This window comes from Eurytemora carolleeae, unplaced genomic scaffold (assembly GCF_000591075.1).
Source record: "Eurytemora carolleeae unplaced genomic scaffold, Eaff_2.0 scaffold212, whole genome shotgun sequence".
Classification (NCBI taxonomy): Eukaryota; Metazoa; Arthropoda; class Copepoda; order Calanoida; family Temoridae; genus Eurytemora; species Eurytemora carolleeae.
In genome coordinates this window covers 4,245-24,350 of record NW_019396107.1, presented here as the reverse complement: position 1 = coordinate 24,350, position 20,106 = coordinate 4,245, and the positions used below count along the sequence as shown (strand labels likewise).

Sequence of the window (20,106 nt, the reverse complement as noted above, 5' to 3'; positions counted from 1 at the left end):
CGAACAGTGAACTAAAGTATGAAAGTTCTAAAGGAAATTTCAGGCAGAAGGGTTTGTGTCAAATACTTCTTAAAAAATTATTCAATTAAAACGCAACATGCTATCCTTTAAGTCTGCATTAATTTCACCATTTAAAAATTAGTTTAAAAATTTATTTTTGACTTTACAATTGGTCTGTGTACAAAGTTAATTTCCTTCAGAATTAATTCTACGAAAACAAAGATTCAATTACAATTCTTATTATGTATTTAGTTTTTTAACCTTTTTTGTTTCAACCACAGCTATCATAGATAGGACAGTTCAAAGTTTTTAGTTTCAACCACAGGTTGCACAGATAGGACACTCCAACCTTTTTACTTTGAACCATAGCTACCACAGATAGAAAACGTCAATCGTTTCAGAAAACTTTTAAAAGACTAAATCATCAGAAATAAATTATGTTTTTTGCCGTTTTCCTCCAATATAAATTGATAGTTTTTAATTTATTTTTGAAACGATATGAAAGCAAAAAAGGAACAGAGTACAGGACTCAAACTCTAATTCTTTAATCCTTTTATCTTTGTAACACGTAATATTTTAAACTTTTGCTATTTGATCTAGCAGAATGCATACTTTAAATAACAAAAATGTACACACTCTCAGGTTGCAAAGATACAAGGATTAAATTAGAGTTTAAGTGTTCAGTTCCTTTCCTAATGTACTAATGTACTAATGTGCTAATGTACTAATGTACTAATGTACTAATGTACTAATGTACTAATGTACTAATGTACTAATGTACTAATGTACTATAGTACTAATCGTCACAAGTCAAGTCAAAGAAAATAATTTTAAGTAATTTATAAAATTCTTATAATATTTTGTAATTCAAAAGAGAGAACATAAATTATGTCCACTGTTTATATGAGTCTAGCTATATATGAAAGTTTACCCTAAATTCTAGAAACTTTGGTAGATTGACCGCCACGCTCAGAACAATCACGAAGATGAAACATGTTAAAAACCCACTCTTAGCCTAAATATAAAACAATTAATGTTTGATTTGATAAATCTTTAAGTTTCTGAGGTCACAAGGGGGGTATATTCTTATTTGGAGTTGATTTCTCCCCCCCCCCTCCACTGACATAGTGTAGGATAAAAATGTCAACTGTGCAACCACGTAGCTCCTCTTAATGTTTAAATGTTTTTCGGTTACATATACAAGATTTTCAAAACAGTTTTGTTCTCTCCTAAACAGCTGTTTAATAAGAGAGGTTAGGATTGAAAACATAAAAATTTAATGTGACATTTAATTTAATATTCAGTTGGACGCGCCCCTTCCCTGTTTTAAAATAAGTCGATTTTTCTTCCCTATTTGGTAAATTTGAAAATCATGCCATGTCCTGATCCGGTTCAGATGAATCATGCCATGTCCTGATCCGGTTCAGATGCCATGTCCTGATCCGGTTCAGATGAATTATGCATTAAGCGTAGCGAGGGAGTTTATTGATTTGAAAAGATTGAAACATCAAAAATAATTATGAAAAAATCGAACCCAATCTCAAAATGGAATCGCTAAACTCTTGGCAAAAGTTTTCTCCGGTGTGATCGGACATAAAAATATCAGAAACGAACCAAAGTAGTCAGTCAGGTCAATATAGTTGTCAGTCAGGTCAATATAGTAGTCAGTCAGGTCAATATAGTTGTCAGTCAGGTCAATATAGTCAGGTCAATATAGTTGTCAGCAGGGACAATACAGCAGTCAGTAGGGACAATACAGCAGTCAGTAGGGACAATAAAGTAGTCAGCCAGGATAATATAGTTGTCAGCTGGGACAGTACAGTAGTCAGTAGGGATAATATAGTAGTCAGTAGGGACAATACAGTAGTCAGTAGGGACAATACAGTAGTCAGTAGGGATAATATAGTAGTCAGTAGGGACAATACAGTGGTCAGCAGGGACAATACAGTAGTCAGTAGGGACAATACAGTAGTCAGTAGGGACAATACAGTAGTCAGTCAGGTCAATATAGTTGTCAGCAGGGACAATACAGTAGTCAGTAGGGACAATACAGTTGTCAGCTGGGACAGTACAGTAGTCAGTAGGGATAATACAGTAGTCAGTAGGGACAATACAGTAGTGTTTTTTGATTTTGTGCATATGTATTTTNTCAGCCGGAATAATAAAGGGGTCACCAGGGACAAAAAGTAGTCACCCGGGACAATACAGTAGTCAGCAGGGACAATAAAGTAGTCAGCCGGAATAATAAAGGGGTCACCAGGGACAAAAAGTAGTCACCCAGGACAATAAAATAGTCAGCAGGGACAATAAAGTAGTCAGACGGGATAACAAAGTGGCCTTAAAAAGATACCTTGAGAGGTTGAACTATAGCTCGCTGTCTCTGTCCAGATATGACAACAACACAGTATATTGTCGCTGTTATCAACATACCCTAGAAATAGAAAGAGTTATAATAGAAAAATATTGAAAGACGGCTTTTTAGGACTTAAAAAGTAATATAAAAGTATTGAAGCGCTAATTGGAGTCGTGTCGCGGGTCCGACTGAACCAAGGTTGTTTAGTAAGGTTGCTTTGTCTCGATGCGTGCCAATGTATGGAAAATGTCGTCTCCAATGTGCTTTCTGCTTAGATTACAAAATGAAACCGGCCAGCGTCTCCCTCAGCACACGACCCAATACTACCTTGCCCGATACATTGTGACGTCATATACGGATTTGGAGCGCATCGAGAGTAAGCAACCTTACTAAACAACCTTGGACTGAACTAAACACTCACCACAAACTCTAATTTTCTTTCTTATTCCTTTGTCTTTGCAACCTGATGGTGTACACCTTTGTTATTTCAAACTTTGACTTTTTGATATAGCATTTTTAATCACAGATTTTCTGGGTCCATTTAAAAATTGAACAAACTACTTGGAATCTTCTGTAATTGGACAGCTTGAATCCTAATTCCTAGCTAATTCAATTTAGATTTGTTTAATGTTACTGTTTGGTTGTGTAGGTATAACACAATATCTAGCTCTCCATACACACCAAAAATGCATACAGACATCATATAAATCCAGGCTGCTATGAAAAATTGCATAAATTTTAAAGAATGGGTCGACTTTGAAATGTCTCAACGTCTTTGTCATTTGATTTTTCCTCATTAACTCACTTTTGTAGCCCTAGACATGTACATTTTAGAACCGGAAAGCACTTGTTTTTGGATTTGGTAAAAGTATAATTGGCAAAATTCACATCGATTTTAAGCTTGCAACCTTTGAATGAGTGATATATATACAGGGTGAGTAAAAAAAGTGTGGAGCGGCGTCTGGTGCAAAATTGTAATATTTTGTTCAACTCTCCTGTATGTTATTTTTCAATATTTTTTGGAATTTCTTTTTGGTACTCCAATGACCCAAAAAAATCAGCGCAACCTTTTCTCTCTCAATATCTAAGGTAAAGAAAAGCAAAAATGTGTATATATACATAATATTTCTATCAAATTCTAAAATTTTGTATATATTAAATAGCAAAATCACAGACAATTCACAAAATTGTTATAAGAAAATTAGCAATTTTCAGTTCTGGTCTAATTTTTAAGGAAATTTGTTTTCAACTGAACAGCGTATATTTATAACTGTATAATTTACTAAGAAGAAAGGAACTAGATGATTAAAAGAACTTTTCCTGATGCTTTTCAATTCTAGAATTTGAAAGAAATAATTTATATACACGTTTTTGCTTTTCTGAACTTCCTTGAGAAAAAAAAGTTTCGCGGAATTTTTGTTTGACCATTGGAGTACCAAACAAATAAAAATAATCAAAAAATATTGAAAAAATACCATACAAGAGTTGCACAAAAAAGGTACAATTTAGCATGAGACGCCGCATTTTGACTCACCCTGTATATAAATATATGCAATATCACCATTCTTCTTCATAAATATTAAAAGTTTTAGAAATTTGACAGGACCGGAGAGATAATACATTTTTCTTTGTATACAGAAAATATTAAATTTTTGATTTATCTGAGATTCAAGTTTATTTGGAGTAATACAGATGGTAGAGACAAGCTTTTTATTTAAATACCTTAATATTACAGAAAGGAGATGGTACAACCCCCCCCCCCCGGGAAAATTTGAAGTTGAAATCTTTTAATCAAAAGGTTGGGGAAAATACTGTCAACCTTTTTTCTTTAGGTTCAGATGAATTCTCTTTGCAGGAGAAATACACAAAATCTGGTTTTTTATTTCCTTTATCTTTGCAAACCAATGCCGTAGACCTGGGATATTTCATGAATTCTCTTAGATCAAATAATTTAAGTTTGAAATATCAAAGGTTTACACCATCAGGTTGCAAAGATATAAAGATTAAAATATTTGAATTTGGTGAATAAATAAAATATTTGGTGAACTCCTTTATCAAGTTTTAATTTTTTTTTTTGCAAAATAGGTTTTAAAGTTCGTAGAGTGATTAATTGTGAAACTATTAATTTCTCTTTTAACCGGAAACCCTGAACAGAAATGAACAATTTTTTCTAGTTAAAAATGCAAGTTTGGAACCCTTCTATCCACGATCAACTATAGACGAAGTAGCTCTTTTAATTTTGATTTTAAAGTTTGAGAGACGCAAATATATTCGGTTAGAAACTAGAAATACAAAACAATATTGTAATCCTCCATATAGCTCTTCCAATAATTAATCAGTCCACGCTTTGGTACCCTTGTTAATTCTACTTTATTAAAGGATGTTCACTTGAAATCAGAACCTCAACACATCTATTAGAATTAACCTTTTTATTAAGATCTAGATATTTATTCATGTATCGAGGTTATTACAGGTTAACAAAATTTGTTATTATGTATAAAATTATTTTTTTTGCGATATTATCGTGTACATACAATTACAATTTGATAAGGTCAAAATCCAGAAATTTACAGATACATTTTTTTCATTTTTTCATATTGAAGAAGATTATTGTTAGCATCGTAACATGGAACATTGAACGTTCCTAGTTAAAATTGATGCTACAAAATTTAAGTTTGAGAAAAAGAAAAAGAATTAACCTTGATAGGGTAGATAGTCGGGACGAGGAGAATATACCATTCAGGTTCCCCCCAGACAGCTGGTAGACCATTATCCACCAGCAGGGTGAGCAGGAGTAATCCGTCCAGTAGAGACAGCCCGGAGAGAAGCTTGGAGAAGGTCGAACCAGACTAGGATACATTATTACATATACTACAGGTACACTGCACTCAGGAGAGGGCCAATGGGGACCTAGCCCCACACCTTGAAAATATAAAAACACATTCCTGTTATTGATCCTGATTGCATTTACTATGATATTGGCCACCAAATATTTAAGATACAGAATATCTAAGATACAAAATATCTAAGATACAGAATATATATAAGATACAGAATATATAAGATACAGAATATCTAAGATACAGAAAATCTAAGATATAGAATAGCTAAGATACAGAATATCTAAGATACAGAATATCTAAGATACAGAATATTTAAGATACAGAGTATCTAAGAGAAAGAATTTCATTTCTAAGATACAGAATATCTAAGATACAGAATATCTAAGAGAAAGAATTTCATTTCTAAGATACAGAATATTTAATCATATTTTCTTTTTCTCTAACTTTATGAGAGTAATTTTACAGATNATTTATAATTACCCAGGATACATACTGTACTCAAGCTCACACCCTAGAGTACAATTATTAGTACATACGGTACTTAAGCTCACACCCTAGAGAACAATTATTAGTACATTCTGTACTCACCTTACACCCTAGAGTACAATTATTAGTACATACTGTACACAAGCTTACACCTTAGAGAGCAATCATTAGTACAGACTGTACTCAGGCTTACACCCTGGAGTACAATCAGTAGTACATACTGTACACAAGCTTTCGCCTTAGAGAAATTATTAGTACAGACTGTACTCAGGCTTACACCCTGGAGTACAATCAGTAGTACATACTGTACTCATGCTTACACGCGTGAACTAATCAAAGAAATATTGTAGGCATTAATATTTTTGTTGAAAAAAATACTTTTGTATGAGTTAAGATAAGAATCTAGAGAACAGTGCATATATATATATATATACCTAAAGGGAAACTTGTATGTTTTCTTTACTCTTTAAGCTAGTTATTGACTAGTGATGTACAATTTTAAGCACACATTGTACAGGGTGTCCCACGAAACATGACAGTTGGTGAATAGTTTAAAATGCCTTCTTCCATAATAAAGTTCAAAGTAAAATATATTTGAGAAAAAGATGTTTTTAACGAAATGACATGAAAAAGTCTTTAATATCTATTATAATATATGGAAGTAGACATTCAAAACTATTCAACAACTGTCATGTTTCTTGGGACACCCTGTACTTAAACTTGAGTTTAGAGTAAAATTGTACGCGTGTGCCGTGTACGTTCCAAAAAAAAGAGCTTTCTCAGAGCATAATTTGTCTGTGTCTAGATATCTCCAAACTATATTGAGATGTTTCGTGACAACAGAATTTTCGATTACATGTGAGTAGTTCACAGCTTAATTGAGTCTACCATTGATGAAACAAGTAGAAGACAAAAACTTTGTTATCTACAGGGTGGTGATATACAATTTCATGGAAATACAGGGTGGTGATCTACAATTTCAAGGAAATACAGGGTGGTGATCTACAATTTCAAGGATATACAGGGTGGTGATCTACAATTTCAACTATACAACCTAAAGTAAACGATTATTTTTCGACGCATTAGTATATAGTTAATATTTTATAATATTTTTTATTCGTTTTGTATACAACGCACTTAAATATAACACTGATTTTAAAAGGACTGTACGTACTTATTTATATTTGCAGAGATATATAATGCTAGTTTTAGAATGACTGTTTTATTTATATTTGTATCTATAATACTGGTTTTAAAAGGACTGTACTTATTTATATTTGCAGAGATATATAATGCTAGTTTTAGAATGACTGTTTTATTTATATTTGGATCTATAATACTGGTTTTAGAATGACTGTTATTATTTATATTTTATCTATAATACTGATTTTAAAAGGACTGTACTTATTTATATTTGCAGAGATATATAATGCTAGTTTTAGAATTACTGTTTTATTTATATTTGGATCTATAATACTGGTTTTAAAATGACTGTACTTATTTATATTTGGATCTATAATCTGGTTTTAAAATGACTGTTTTATTTTTATTTGGATCTATAATACTGGTTTTAAAAGGAATGTTTTTATTTATATTTGGATCTATAATACTGATTTTAAAAGCAATATTTGTTAATATTTATATGCATAAAGGTTAAAAAGACGGCTTTTAGATCTGTCTACGTAAGGATGTATGCAAAAACAAGTTTTAAAAAGTACAGCTCCCAATTCTGTGTATCTCTTCCTGTTTTTACCTAATTATTTCCTAATTTATATAATTATATATTTAAGGTTAATTTTACTATAGTTAATGTAATTACAAACAAAAAATCCACTCCCCAGTGTCTGGTGAATTTACTAATTAATGTATCCTCTATCAAGGAATATGTAGTAATTACATGCAATATTAAGCTTAATTCTCCAAATGTACATTAGGACCCAGAACAGTGGTGGAACAAGAATGCAAGGTTTAAGCAATCTTATTTTGTTTGGTGATTATTTTACCAGTAGGTTGAAGATCAACTGATTAAAGATGAGGGGTCTGTGACTATTTGTAATAATCTATTCCACAGTTTTCGTGTTCATTGGACTATTAATAATCATCTATTCCACAGTTTTCATGTTCATTGGACTATTATTAATCATCTATTCCACAGTTTTTATGTTCATTGGACTATTAATAATCATCTATTCCACAGTTTTCATGTTCATTGAACTATTATTAATCATCTATTCCACAGTTTTCATGTTCATTGGACTATTAATAATCATCTATTCCACAGTTTTCATGTTCATTGTACTATTTATAATCATCTATTTCAAAGTTTTCATGTTTATTGGACTATTTATAATTATCTATTCCACAGTTTTCATGTTCATTGGACTATTTATAATCATCTATTCCACAGTTTTCATGTTCATTGGACTCTTTTTAATCATCTATTCCACGGTTTTCATGTTCATTGGACTATTTATAATCATCTATTCTACAGTTTTAATGTTCATTGGACTATTTATAATCATCTATTCTACAGTTTTCATGTTCATTGGACTATTTATAATCATCTATTTCACAGTTTTCATGTTCATTGGACTATTTATAATCATCTATTCCACAGTTTTCATGATCATTGGACTATTTATAATCATCTATTCTACAGTTTTCATGTTCATTGGACTATTGTGATTAAAAATCAATGTTTTCTATTTGTGCATAATTTTGCATATTTTTTCTCTTTTCTTTTGGAAACCTGTATTTTCAAAAAAAAATTTATTCAAACAAATTTAAACTACACCATTTATATATGTATTTATATCTTTGTGTGTGAATAAATCTTTATAATATTAATATTTATAATCATCTATTCCACAGTTGTCATGTTCATTGGACTATTTATAATCATCTATTCCACAGTTTTCAATGTTTTCTATAATCTTTTACAAAATTAATCAACATCGTACTTAGATCAACTTATGTTAAAAATATGTTTTGCTCAAACAATTTATTATTCTATTTTATGTTTAAAAATTATTAACTAATATGTATTTCTCCACCACGGCAAACTAGACAGAAGAAGAAGGTTAAAATTATGCGATATTACTGGTCCAACTTTGTGACCTGGTAGAGTTTTGAAATTACGCACTAATTCAAAGGAAATGACAATCTCTGGTTTTCTAAATCTCTTTCTCATATATATGTGTGGTACATATGATATTTCAAACTATGAGATATATTAGATGAAAACGTCTAAGTTTGAAATATAAAAGGTTCAAGCCATCAATTATATAATCAGTATATACATTTTAAATTCAAAATATGTTTGTTTTTCACAAACAGATTGTCAAGTATACAATAGATGGCAACGTAGAATTTGTACACTCTCAGTACAGTTGTATTCTGACGTCCCAAGTGTCAATTCAGTTTTGTTCCCGACAAAATTGTCAATAATAGTGATAATTTTAGAATAAAGTGTTTATCTTACCGTAAAATAAGTGCAATTTTATGTGTTCCTTATTTTCAGTTTTAAAACTTTTTTATTAATCTTGTAAATATGTCAACTAATGGGAGAAAAAAATGTTTTCCTTGTTATATTTGATACTTGTGACGTCGTGTATAATTGGTCCATTTCTCTGTTGCCACCTGCAGTTGTTCTTGATAATCTATTTGGTTTTTAATATAATATAATTTTCAATATAAAGAGTTTTCGATTGGACACATAAAATATCAATCTTACATTCAATTTATTTTAGTCTAAGGTGACATTACTAAATGTTATTTAAAAAGTTTTTAATTTTTTTATTACTTAAATGTCTTACAGTTAGGATGATGGTATCAAAATGAGAGTGGGAGCAAGGTTAAGTTAGAACCCTGTTTGTATAATGAAACCTACCTCTATAAAGAACTTGCATTGGTCCGGGTATCTAGAAACAGAATGGAAACTCAGAAAGTCCAGTCAAAAATATTTTAATTTACTCGCATCAAACTTTAATTTGTTTAGCAACCTGACATTATAAAACATTAGTATGCAAAAATATGAATTCTGAAACCATATTTAATTTTACAAATGGATTTCTCGTCAATTTGACCCGCAGCGCACAAGATTTGAACCCGAGTTATGCGATTCAACTATTTTTCGGTATTCATTAAATCTAGTCCCTGTTAGATCAATTTGTTGCAAATTATTCAATGCTTAGGATCCATTTAATTTTGATGCGGATCCGGATCCTGGATCCGCGCGGGAAAAAAATGGATCCGTATCCAAATCCGGATCCGGATTCAGGTCATTTCTTAAGGAATTTACTGATTTTTTTTAACAAAAAATAAGTTTCAAATTTTTTGTTTTATTTTTTTCCGCTTATTTTATCCTTGATGAACCATTCAGAAATGAGGAAATTTTTATAATCTCTTTTTTCTTCAAAAGTTCAGATTGGGGTTGTAGGAGTAAAAAAGTTTTTTTTGAAGTTTTTGGTTGATATTTTACCCTTTGGATCGGGATCCGGATCCAGGAAGCCAAAATCTTGCGGATCCAGATCCGGATCCTAAGCACGGGTAAATGTATAGGATTTAGATAATTAGTGTTTGAGGCAAGTATTTAATTCCTGAAAGAGATTGTAAGTGTAAATTCAAGTGACCCTGCATGCAAAGATAGTAAAACCAGATTTAAAACTATGTCATTAAACCCCTTGGGCTCTGATTTTACCGCTCTAACTCACTAATGCTTATTTGTAACCATTTACATGTACATTTTAGCATTATAAAGCATTTTCTGTTAGCTAATTGGTTTTAAGAAGTAATTGGCAAAATTCTCATTGATTTTTGATTGAGAGCTTGAGACCTTTTAATCACAGTGGTCAGACAAAGCTTTCAAGGATACTATTGTAAATCAGGCATTGCCATCTTTGCTTGGAGAATACTTGAATTTAAAATATTTATGTTATCGAGAGAATTATGTTTCTGGTTTAAATCCTTCCTTGATTCTTCAATCAGATCAAAACAGTTTCCTTCCACTGTCATGGGTGCTGAACCAACAAATATAATAATCAAAAACATATACATATATATATATATATATATATATATATATATATATATATATATATATATATATATATATATATATATATTTTGTTTGTCTGTCTGTATCCAATAAACGTCAGAAAGGAAGAAACCATCTCTCCCAAATTTTTGGGGGACATTACACATGACTCCAGGGAAGCATTTAGTACTTTTGAAAATGCACCAATTTAAAGTGAAAAATCTGAGAAAATTTGAGAACGATGCATGATGAAAAATTTCAAAGCAAAAGGCTAAAATTGTTATTAGGAAATGCAGGCGCGAAGCACCTTCAAATGCCTATTTAAATTAGAAATAGACAGTAAGAAGTTAACTCGCAAAAAAATATTTTATAGCGAAATAAGAAAAATTAAAAATCGATTTAAAAACCACTAAGATATTTAAATTATATTATTCCTGGAGTATTTTCTTCGAATCTCGAGTCTCTGTTATATTCTAAATTGAATAAAAACAAAATAAAAATATGTTTAATGAAATAAAATATCAGAATTCTCTATACCTCCATCAGTGCAGTTGGAACAGCTCATATTTTCCACAGAGTACAGGTAGAAAGTAACCACCAATCCTAGAATATAATAAATCAGAATTTTTCAAATTCAAACTCGGCCTTTAAAGGAACTGTAAGCGTAATTTTAAAGGGAGTGCTCGCTAAAAATGAAAGGGGGTATAGGCTCACGGCGAAAAATAATCGCCTTCGAATTCAGAAAGTTGCAATATACGACTCGTATAGTAAAATAATCAATTTAAGTTCAAACAAATCACTTAGATATTACAACCTAAAGCCCTCGATTTTTTTTTGACGTATTCGTATACAGTTAATATTTCATAATATTTGTTGTTTGTTTTATATACATTGAACTTAAAACGACTTTTTTTCGCCTTTGTCTCTGCCACGGGGGGGGGGGTGGCGGCAAGCGCCCCCCCCCCCAGCACTTTGAAGTGTAAACCAGTTTTGAATTTTACTAAACAACTTGCAACACTATCATAAAATACAAATATGATTTTGTATTTATTTTATTTTGAGCTGACAAAGTTTTACAGGGTTTTGTTGAGAATCGTATATACCACTCTACTTGAGCACAAATAGACCCTTCAACTTCCAAACCGAGTATTTTTAATTTGAATAAATATGTACTTACTACTTGTATATTGTACAGTGAGAAAATAGTGTAATAGAAAGACGACATTAAAGCAATTTTCATAGTGCATTGAATGTTGTTACAAAGCATATAGTTATATTTGTAACTTAAAGACAATTAAACAGTAAAATGGTCTATGCACACTGCATATGTTCATTGGAATATTAAAAATCATAACTTTAGCCTAAAATTCCTTTTCCTATTCCAGAGTTAAGACAGCATGTTCATACATGTATCAAGAAAATGGATATTTATCTTTTTTTAAACTTTAATTCCATGGTTGTACATGACTGTAGATAACTACATCAAACCTGTATTGGGATTAAGCCTAACTAAGCTTATCAATAACTATAACGTAAAACTTGTAATTGCGTTCATTAATGTAACCTGTACCATAGAACTCAAAATATACGTTAGTCGGAATAATACTCCGCTTTGTTTTTGGTGTTCGAGTAATTATATACCTCGTGTAAAAACGAGAGGGACCTGAGTTTTGAGTCTTGAAAGATAGATATAGGCAAGGAAATACTGATAGAGTCATATTCCGTTTGATATTGACTAAAGTATTATTGAACGTAATAGTTTGTGATTGGGTTGTATCTTGTAAGTCAGATACCTGAGAATACTGATAGAGTTGTATCCGGTTTGATATTGACAAAAGTATTATTGAACAGAATAGTTCCTGATGCAGTTGTATCTTGTAAGACAGATACCTGAGAATACTGATAAGAGTCGTATCCGGTTTGATATTGACTAAAGTATTATTGAACGGAATAGTTCCTGATGAAGTTGTATCTTGTAAGACATATATCTAAGGATACGGAAGGCTATACCTGAATAGGTACCGATTTAAAAGTCTTTGCTTGAGTAGGGCATTTACTACAAACCTGATATTTTAAACTTAGATTTCTTTATGTAACATAATGCATAGCTTGAGATATCTAAGGTCTATACATCGGATTGCAAAGATATAAGGATTAGAACATCAGAGTTTGAGGCAAAGACTCATCTCCTTTCCAGTTATTTTCGGATAAACCGATTTTAAGATTTAGTCGCATTCTGGAATTCCATTTTATTCAAATTGTTTAGGTTATTTTTATGAAAATGCATGAATTTTCTGTTCAAATTCAAGTTTTAAATTTTGTTCAATTTCATCCCAATGCTAGACTTTTTTAGTTCGTATTAAGTTAAATCTAAGGTTTCATTATTGAATTGCTTGGAGGAAAATATTCCATTGTGTGTTTTATTTTTATTTAAACTAGCTGAAAGGCCCGGTGTCACGTTAAATAAGGCCCGGGCGTTATATTTGGTTCCTCCTATCAATTTTGTACATGGATTTCACATGTAACACTCACCCGGACCAAATATAACGCCCGGTCTGGATTTAACGCTACACCGGCGTTGCCCGTGAAAAAAAAAATATTTTGAAGAAAAACAAATTTGATTTTTTTTTAACCTATGTCACTCCCAGGCTACCCATAAGTGTCCACAAAAAAATTCAGCCCATTCGGTCCAGCCGTTTGGCCGGCCAGAGGGAACATATGTACGAATGTCTTGTTTTATTATATATATTGATAGATTAATGATTTAATATGCGCGCAGCATTCAATGGAAATAAGAATATGGTTTAGATTAATATGAATTGTGTAAAGATAAATGTGTATAAGCTGATTTCATATCGGAGCTGTGGACATAATTTCAAGTGACCCTCTATTTAAAACGGTGGACGCCTGATTCACACTCATTAAATCATTATCTATCAATCCATGTGATAAAATTGTTGTTTTTTCTATCCTGAAAGTGTTTAATTCCAACATATTCTTGCTTGCTTCCGAAGCAGAAATGCTCGAGTCACTTTTATAGAGACGCTACAATTGAAAATAAAAAGTTTGCAAGGAAAAAATGATTGATATATTTGGCATACCTAATCAACAAAGTATTCAAGGGTACCGATGTGTATCGAACACGAAATTTTATAATTTATAATTTACGTCTCCGGTCCCTTTCAGCTTTTCCAAGGATCTCATTCCAAAATGTCTGTTTTAAAATCAAATCCAGCATATCCACTCCTGTATGCCAAGTTCATTAGCGCCTAATCACGGGCAGCGGTAGTACATTTGAATTTCCGAGCCGGTCCAACCTTTCCGGTCCCCGTTTGTACTGTACTTGACTCAATATGGACAGGAATAGCCGGTGAAACAAGTTTGGCGCGGTCCGACTTTATGTTTCAAATAGGTTGAATTTACTTTTACTAAAGAGGCAGAGGTGCGCCTAAGCCAATCCGGGTTCAGTCTATGTCAGTAATGTCTATTCTGAACCAATAGAAATAGTATGGCGGTAACATCTATCTTTCTATCTATATCATTATCCAATTAGAGTTATGAATCCTTCAATCAGCGCTATCAGTAAATGGAAATATTTACTTCTACTGAAACTATATCCAAAACATTCTGATAGTAACAAATGCAACACTTTCTCTTCGGTTAGATTACTGCACTAGCTGAAGTGTCCGGCGTTGTCCGTGGAATTTTAAAACACACATTTTTAAATTCGATTTTTTAGCCTATGTTACCAGTGGGTTTCCCAATAAAATTTCAGCCAATTTGGCTCAGGCACTTGGCCAGCTTTACACAATATAAATATGAATACATTCCTGAAAATGTTCTGATTATTTGAGCATAATTACTAAGTATCAAATACTAAATGCTACATGAATGTATATCTAGTTGAGATTTCTATATGTATACATTGTTTCATCAAATACGATCAAAACAAAATTATCAAACATCATATTTTCAATTGGCTCATATTAAACTTTCTTTTTTGTTTTGTTTTAAGCTGAACCATCTTACATTATTATTTTGTATTGTGTTTGTAAAATAAATACTATAATATGAAGGTATTCATGTTCACATACAGGGTGTCATCAAATTATACCGCGTCAATGGGTCTAAATTACGATTTAGGGGACAAATCCGAAAATTTAAGAAGAATGAATCATTTTGAAAAATTTAAGGCTAATGAATTTTTTTTGCTTAAAATGCTAGATTTTTCGAGTATTATGTGCGTATTTAAGTGTTAAAGATTGGAGATAATCTAATATGATATGGTACGCTCTGTATAATATAAAGGTATACGTGTTACCCACAAAGGATGAAACTTTAAGAACGATGAAAACAATGCTTGGAGGCATGATAGGCTAAAGGTTAAATTTAGTGTTTTTTGGCTGGAACAAAGTTCTTAAAAGGCGAATTTGATTTAGCAAAGAATGAAATAAGTGTACAACATACATCGGTCTTCCATAGGGGGGGGGATTCATTTCTTTCCTTGATTGAGTTTTGGTTGATGAATAGTGAATACAATATTGAGATAATTAACAAATTCTCATTTAGTATTCCTATCTAGATATCAGACCAAAAACAACAAGGAAATAACCTGGAGCAAATTCGTCTCTCATTTCTAGATTTTAATATATTCTTCGTGGATGCTGGATTATTCTTAAAAATCAAAGAGAAAAGTGAGAGAAAAAATGCATGTTTAAAGTTTGATGCAAGTTTTCATGGTTCATTTAAACCAAGAATGTATAATGCAAGGAAAGTTAATTGCAGTTGCGTATACTCTGCGTACATATTGAAACCAGTTTTCTCTGGGCGGAATTTGTATCCGAGGAGGTTAAAAGCATTAAATTTTGATAATTTTGATAATTCACATAATAATTTTCTATGACCAGAATATTTCATTGATTATTTATGTGAAAGATGGATCCCATGTCAGGCTTCGACATCCGTCTTGTGTTTACATTACCGCCCAGTGAGAGTACACTGCAGTACAAAAGATGCGTACACCTCTGAAATAACTTTCATTGCATTAAATCCTTGAATTAAACCTTCTAAAAAATTGCACAAATAGAATCTTCGAATTAAAATTACAAAATAATTCAACAACGCACAAATAAAAATAATGATTTTTTAAAGTTTAAACATGCATATCTTATTTGTTTTTGATCATTAATGGTACCGTTGTGAATCTCCAGGGAGTAAGGAATAGAAGGGAGATATAACTGACGCGGTTCCCCCTACCATAAGATTACACATGCTTTGCAGACGGGTACTTCATTTGTATATGAAATATTCACAAAAGGTTATTGTATACGCGGTAATTGTACGTCAGACAAATATTTCTTATACAAATGAAGTACCGTCTGCAAAGCATGTATAGTCATATGGTAGGGCGAACGGGGTCAGTTACATCTCCCTTCTATTCCTTACTCCCTGTAAATCTAACCACACTATAAATGGTGTAGTACCCTTAAACTAGTTCAGAAACAATAGTATTAGCAAGAACTATTTCAATCAATTAATATTTAGTTCATTTGTTGAACCTGGAGATTTTCTCTCTTCAAGTTGTGTTGTGCATTTTTTATGTAATCCATTTAGCTTTGTAAAAGTTCTTCTTCTTATAAGTCTAAGTGTTTTTTTTTCGAAAAAAAATACAGATTTACTAATAAAAAAAATTAATTTAGTATTTTTAAACAGCACTATTCTTAAAAATATTTTTTTAAAAGAACAAAAAAATTTATTATAGGTATTGTAAGCATAACTTCAAGTGGCCTTCCATGCAAAGATGTCAATGCCCGATTCACAACGGTAACCCTAAAAGTTTTGTCTGATCAAGTATAAAACAATCAATGTTTTTAATTTTGAAAACTGTTAATTTTTAATTAAGAAAAATGACAATATTTACCAAATTATTAATCAGATAAAGATGTCATGGGTACCCCGTTGTGAATCGGGTATTGCCATCGTTAAAAAAAGGAGGGGGGGGGAATCGAATAATGACGAGCTGGGGGTGGGAGGAAATCATGGTTCTTTAAATGTATTTTATAAAATTGTGTATGGGCTGACATCACATGTCCCTAGGGAAGGTTTATAGATGATCAAAATTTCGAAAAGAAATTGAGTCTTTGCAACAAACTCTGATTTTCCCATAAAATTTGATTTTCTTTAAATTTTGAAAATCCACGACATTTTTTGTTTTTGTTTTACAATCTATACAAAGAAAAAATGTTCACAAAGCTTTGTATCCTAAATTGCAGGTTTGGTTTATTATATAATATCAACCAATACTTTTAACAATTTTTTGGTTCGCTACAAACATCCGCTTTAATGGCTGCAAAAAAAATAAGTTGTTATTGGTGTCTTACTTGTAAACACTTCTCTGCTTACGTCTGATAAAAAGTGCAAAATCAAATTTGAAAAAGTTGATTGAACTTTAAAATTTAAAACTTTAAGTTAAGACTGAAAACTGCAAATTAAAAATTGGAAATGAGATTATAGAAAGAATAGGAACTGATTGTACAAATAAATATTTTAAGTTTGTTTAAGATTAAAACCATTCGTCTACTAGTTTTTACTATAATGCACTTGAAGGGCCACATTTTGAGTATGGAATTATAACAGGGGGGGGGGGCGTAAAAAATGCTAAACTACAGAAAATCAAATCTTTGCAAAAAAGGGCAAATGGAGCAATACATAATAGTTCATTTAAGGCACATCATTCAGATCCAATATTCTTCAGATTAGAACTTCTAAATTTTGATGATACATATAAACTAGGTGTTCTATCTTTTATGCATATATACTTTTATGGAAACCTTCCAACTTCCTTCCATGAACCAAATAGAACAAAATCATATAAACTTGAATGGGTTCTCTTAAATTCTAGAATGTTTCCCTCCGCTTTATTTCCAAAAGTATGAAATTCGATTGAATTAGAGCTTAAAGAAACTAAATCTGCAAAAAAATTTAAAAAAATAGTTGCCAAGATTTATTTAGATAGTTATGCAACACATATGTTACCCTCTGTTCAAACCCATCCGCTAAGTACCCTCTCTTTTCCTTATACTCCCTCATCTCCCCCTTACCTTTTTCCTGATTTTTCTTCATTATCATGTTTAAAATGTAACCCTTGTATTTATCTATAATTACAATTTACTCTGGGCCGTAGTAAATTTGAATTCGAACAGAACCTGCCTAGTTTGTACCGCCTGCCAGGTAGCAGCGTGTACTGACCCGATTCTATGGTAGCCCGGTTCTGTACATTACGTCGCCCTAACCAGACTAACATACAGGGTGTCCCACATCATATTAGACCGTCAACGGGTCTAAATTGCGATTTTCGGGACTAATAAGAAAATATAATTCGAATAAATCAATTTGAAAAATAACATAAGGCTTAAATAAGAATTTTCTTGCGGAAAATGATAAGTTCTTCGAGTATTAAGGGTTTATTTTGTCGTTAAAGATTAGAGATAATCTAATATGATATGGGACGCTCTGTATGACAGGGGTCAATTTTCTTGGTATAGTCCCGTCAGAGGGTTAACTATATCACAACTCCCATGGCGCGTTCAGACTTTTTGCCTATTTGACCGACCCCACTCGCTTAGTCCACCGTGAATTCTCATTCGTTAATAAAGGGCCAACCAATTGAAAGAAAGTTTAAGAAAAGAAAATCTTTTCTAAATTTTCATTCCAAACATTTTTTTCTTTCAAACATTTGTTTTTTTACGCTAATGTTGATCTATGACAGAAAGTATATGCAAAAGACGATCCAAAGACGATCCCAAAACGATCCATAAACGAAGGTGTTGGAACGATCGTTTATGGCATCTTTCTTTTAGGTTAAAGATTTAGCAAAATTTAATAAAAGCAAACTTTAACTAAATTTTGGATTTTCTGAAAATATAATAAATAAAACAAACCGGTCCAAAACGACTAAAAACATTACCTGGAAGCACAAGAACTATCCAGACCCCAATCAGAGCCAGCTTCATCTTATTCTTCTCCAACATTCCAGGAGTATCATCTCGTTCTGGAGCAAAAGGTTCTATCTCAGCTGTTCGAACCTCGCGACCCACCATCTCGAATCTCTAAGATATTTGTTCAGATTAATTAATTAATACAGCGTAATTTCAAATGGTCCTACATTAAAAAAGTGATAACCAGAACACTCTGAAATAGGAAGACGACTTTTAAACTCAAGTTAGGACTTAAACAAGTTCAATGAACATTAGACATAGCAACTGTACAGTGTAAATCGACCCATTTCACTTAAATGGTGCTTTGCTGAGTTACTAGTAAAAATATTTGCTTTGTAACAACATCAAAACACTTAATTAATGCTATAATGTCGTCTTTCTATTCCATTGTTTTCCAGTTATCACTGTATGATTCACAATGGTACCCTTTAAACCTCATATCTTAGTAACAATGAAAAGTGAAAATGTCCTTCATTCTCTCTGAGGTAAAATTCGCAAGTCACTTTAATTAGAATTATTTAATTTTTCAGCTCAAATCGTATTCGTAATCATCAGAGAAAGGTTTGTGAATCAGTCATTCCTTTTTTTGTAATGGAAGATCACTTGAAATTACGTCTCCTGTCCCTTTAATACTCTAGCAATTTATGTATGTATTGTATTCATATCAATATCAGAAGTCTTTGCATATCAATATTATTTATATTATGTATTGTGTAATAATCTCTGCAATTCAGACTCACCAACATTTGTAATTAAGGCATAATAAAAGAATATGTATAACATATATGTTACAAATACATATCAATGATTATAATTTATACAAAATATTTTATAGTTAATGATACAAATGTTTGCACTTCATGAAAATTAAAACTATAAATATTAGAAAGAATCGAGTCTTTGTCGCAAACTCAGCTTTTCTTATCCCTACATTTTAGCAACCCGTTGGCCACTCTAGTATGCCGAGTCCATTAGCGCCTGATCCAATCAGGGTTCACCCATGTGTTTGGTGACTATTCTGAACCAATAGAAATGGCATATTCGGTAACATCTATCTTTCTATCTAGCTCATTATCCAATTAGAGATATCGGCGCTATGACAGTAAATGGAAATATTTACTTCTACTTAAACTATAGTGAATATTACTTGAATATTTGAAACTAGCTATGCATTCTGTTAATTCAAGTAATCTAAGTTGGAAATATCAAAGGTTTACATCATCAGGTTGCAAAAATATAGGAATTTGAAAATTTAAGTGTACGTTGGCGTACTGTGTCAGCTTAACGCGGATGACGTCATGACGTCATATTTATTCTTGAAAAACCTAGAATGTGCTTTGTACAACTGGTTTTCCAAAATTCGAATATAAATATTTACATTCTGTCACTTCT

At 31.7% G+C, this 20,106-nt stretch overlaps 1 protein-coding gene and 1 long non-coding RNA gene across 2 annotated transcripts; both read right to left on the bottom strand.

Annotated features, from left to right (window-relative positions):
• Positions 1-929: 929 nt before the first annotated feature.
• On the bottom strand, positions 930-5,203 carry LOC111695139 (uncharacterized). Its single transcript, XR_002763793.1, has 3 exons — positions 5,053-5,203; positions 2,351-2,431; positions 930-1,015 (listed from the first exon to the last, which is right to left on the bottom strand). It is a non-coding gene; the product is annotated as an uncharacterized LOC111695139 (long non-coding RNA).
• Positions 5,204-5,641: 438 nt separating this feature from the next.
• LOC111695121 (uncharacterized) lies at positions 5,642-18,913 on the bottom strand. Its single transcript, XM_023464323.1, has 6 exons — positions 18,684-18,913; positions 11,255-11,320; positions 11,152-11,190; positions 10,652-10,700; positions 9,572-9,602; positions 5,642-5,707 (listed from the first exon to the last, which is right to left on the bottom strand). The coding sequence occupies exons 1-6, from the start codon at positions 18,814-18,816 to the stop codon at positions 5,642-5,644; spliced, it is 384 nt and encodes a 127-aa protein (XP_023320091.1). The 5' UTR covers positions 18,817-18,913.
• Positions 18,914-20,106: the final 1,193 nt, after the last annotated feature.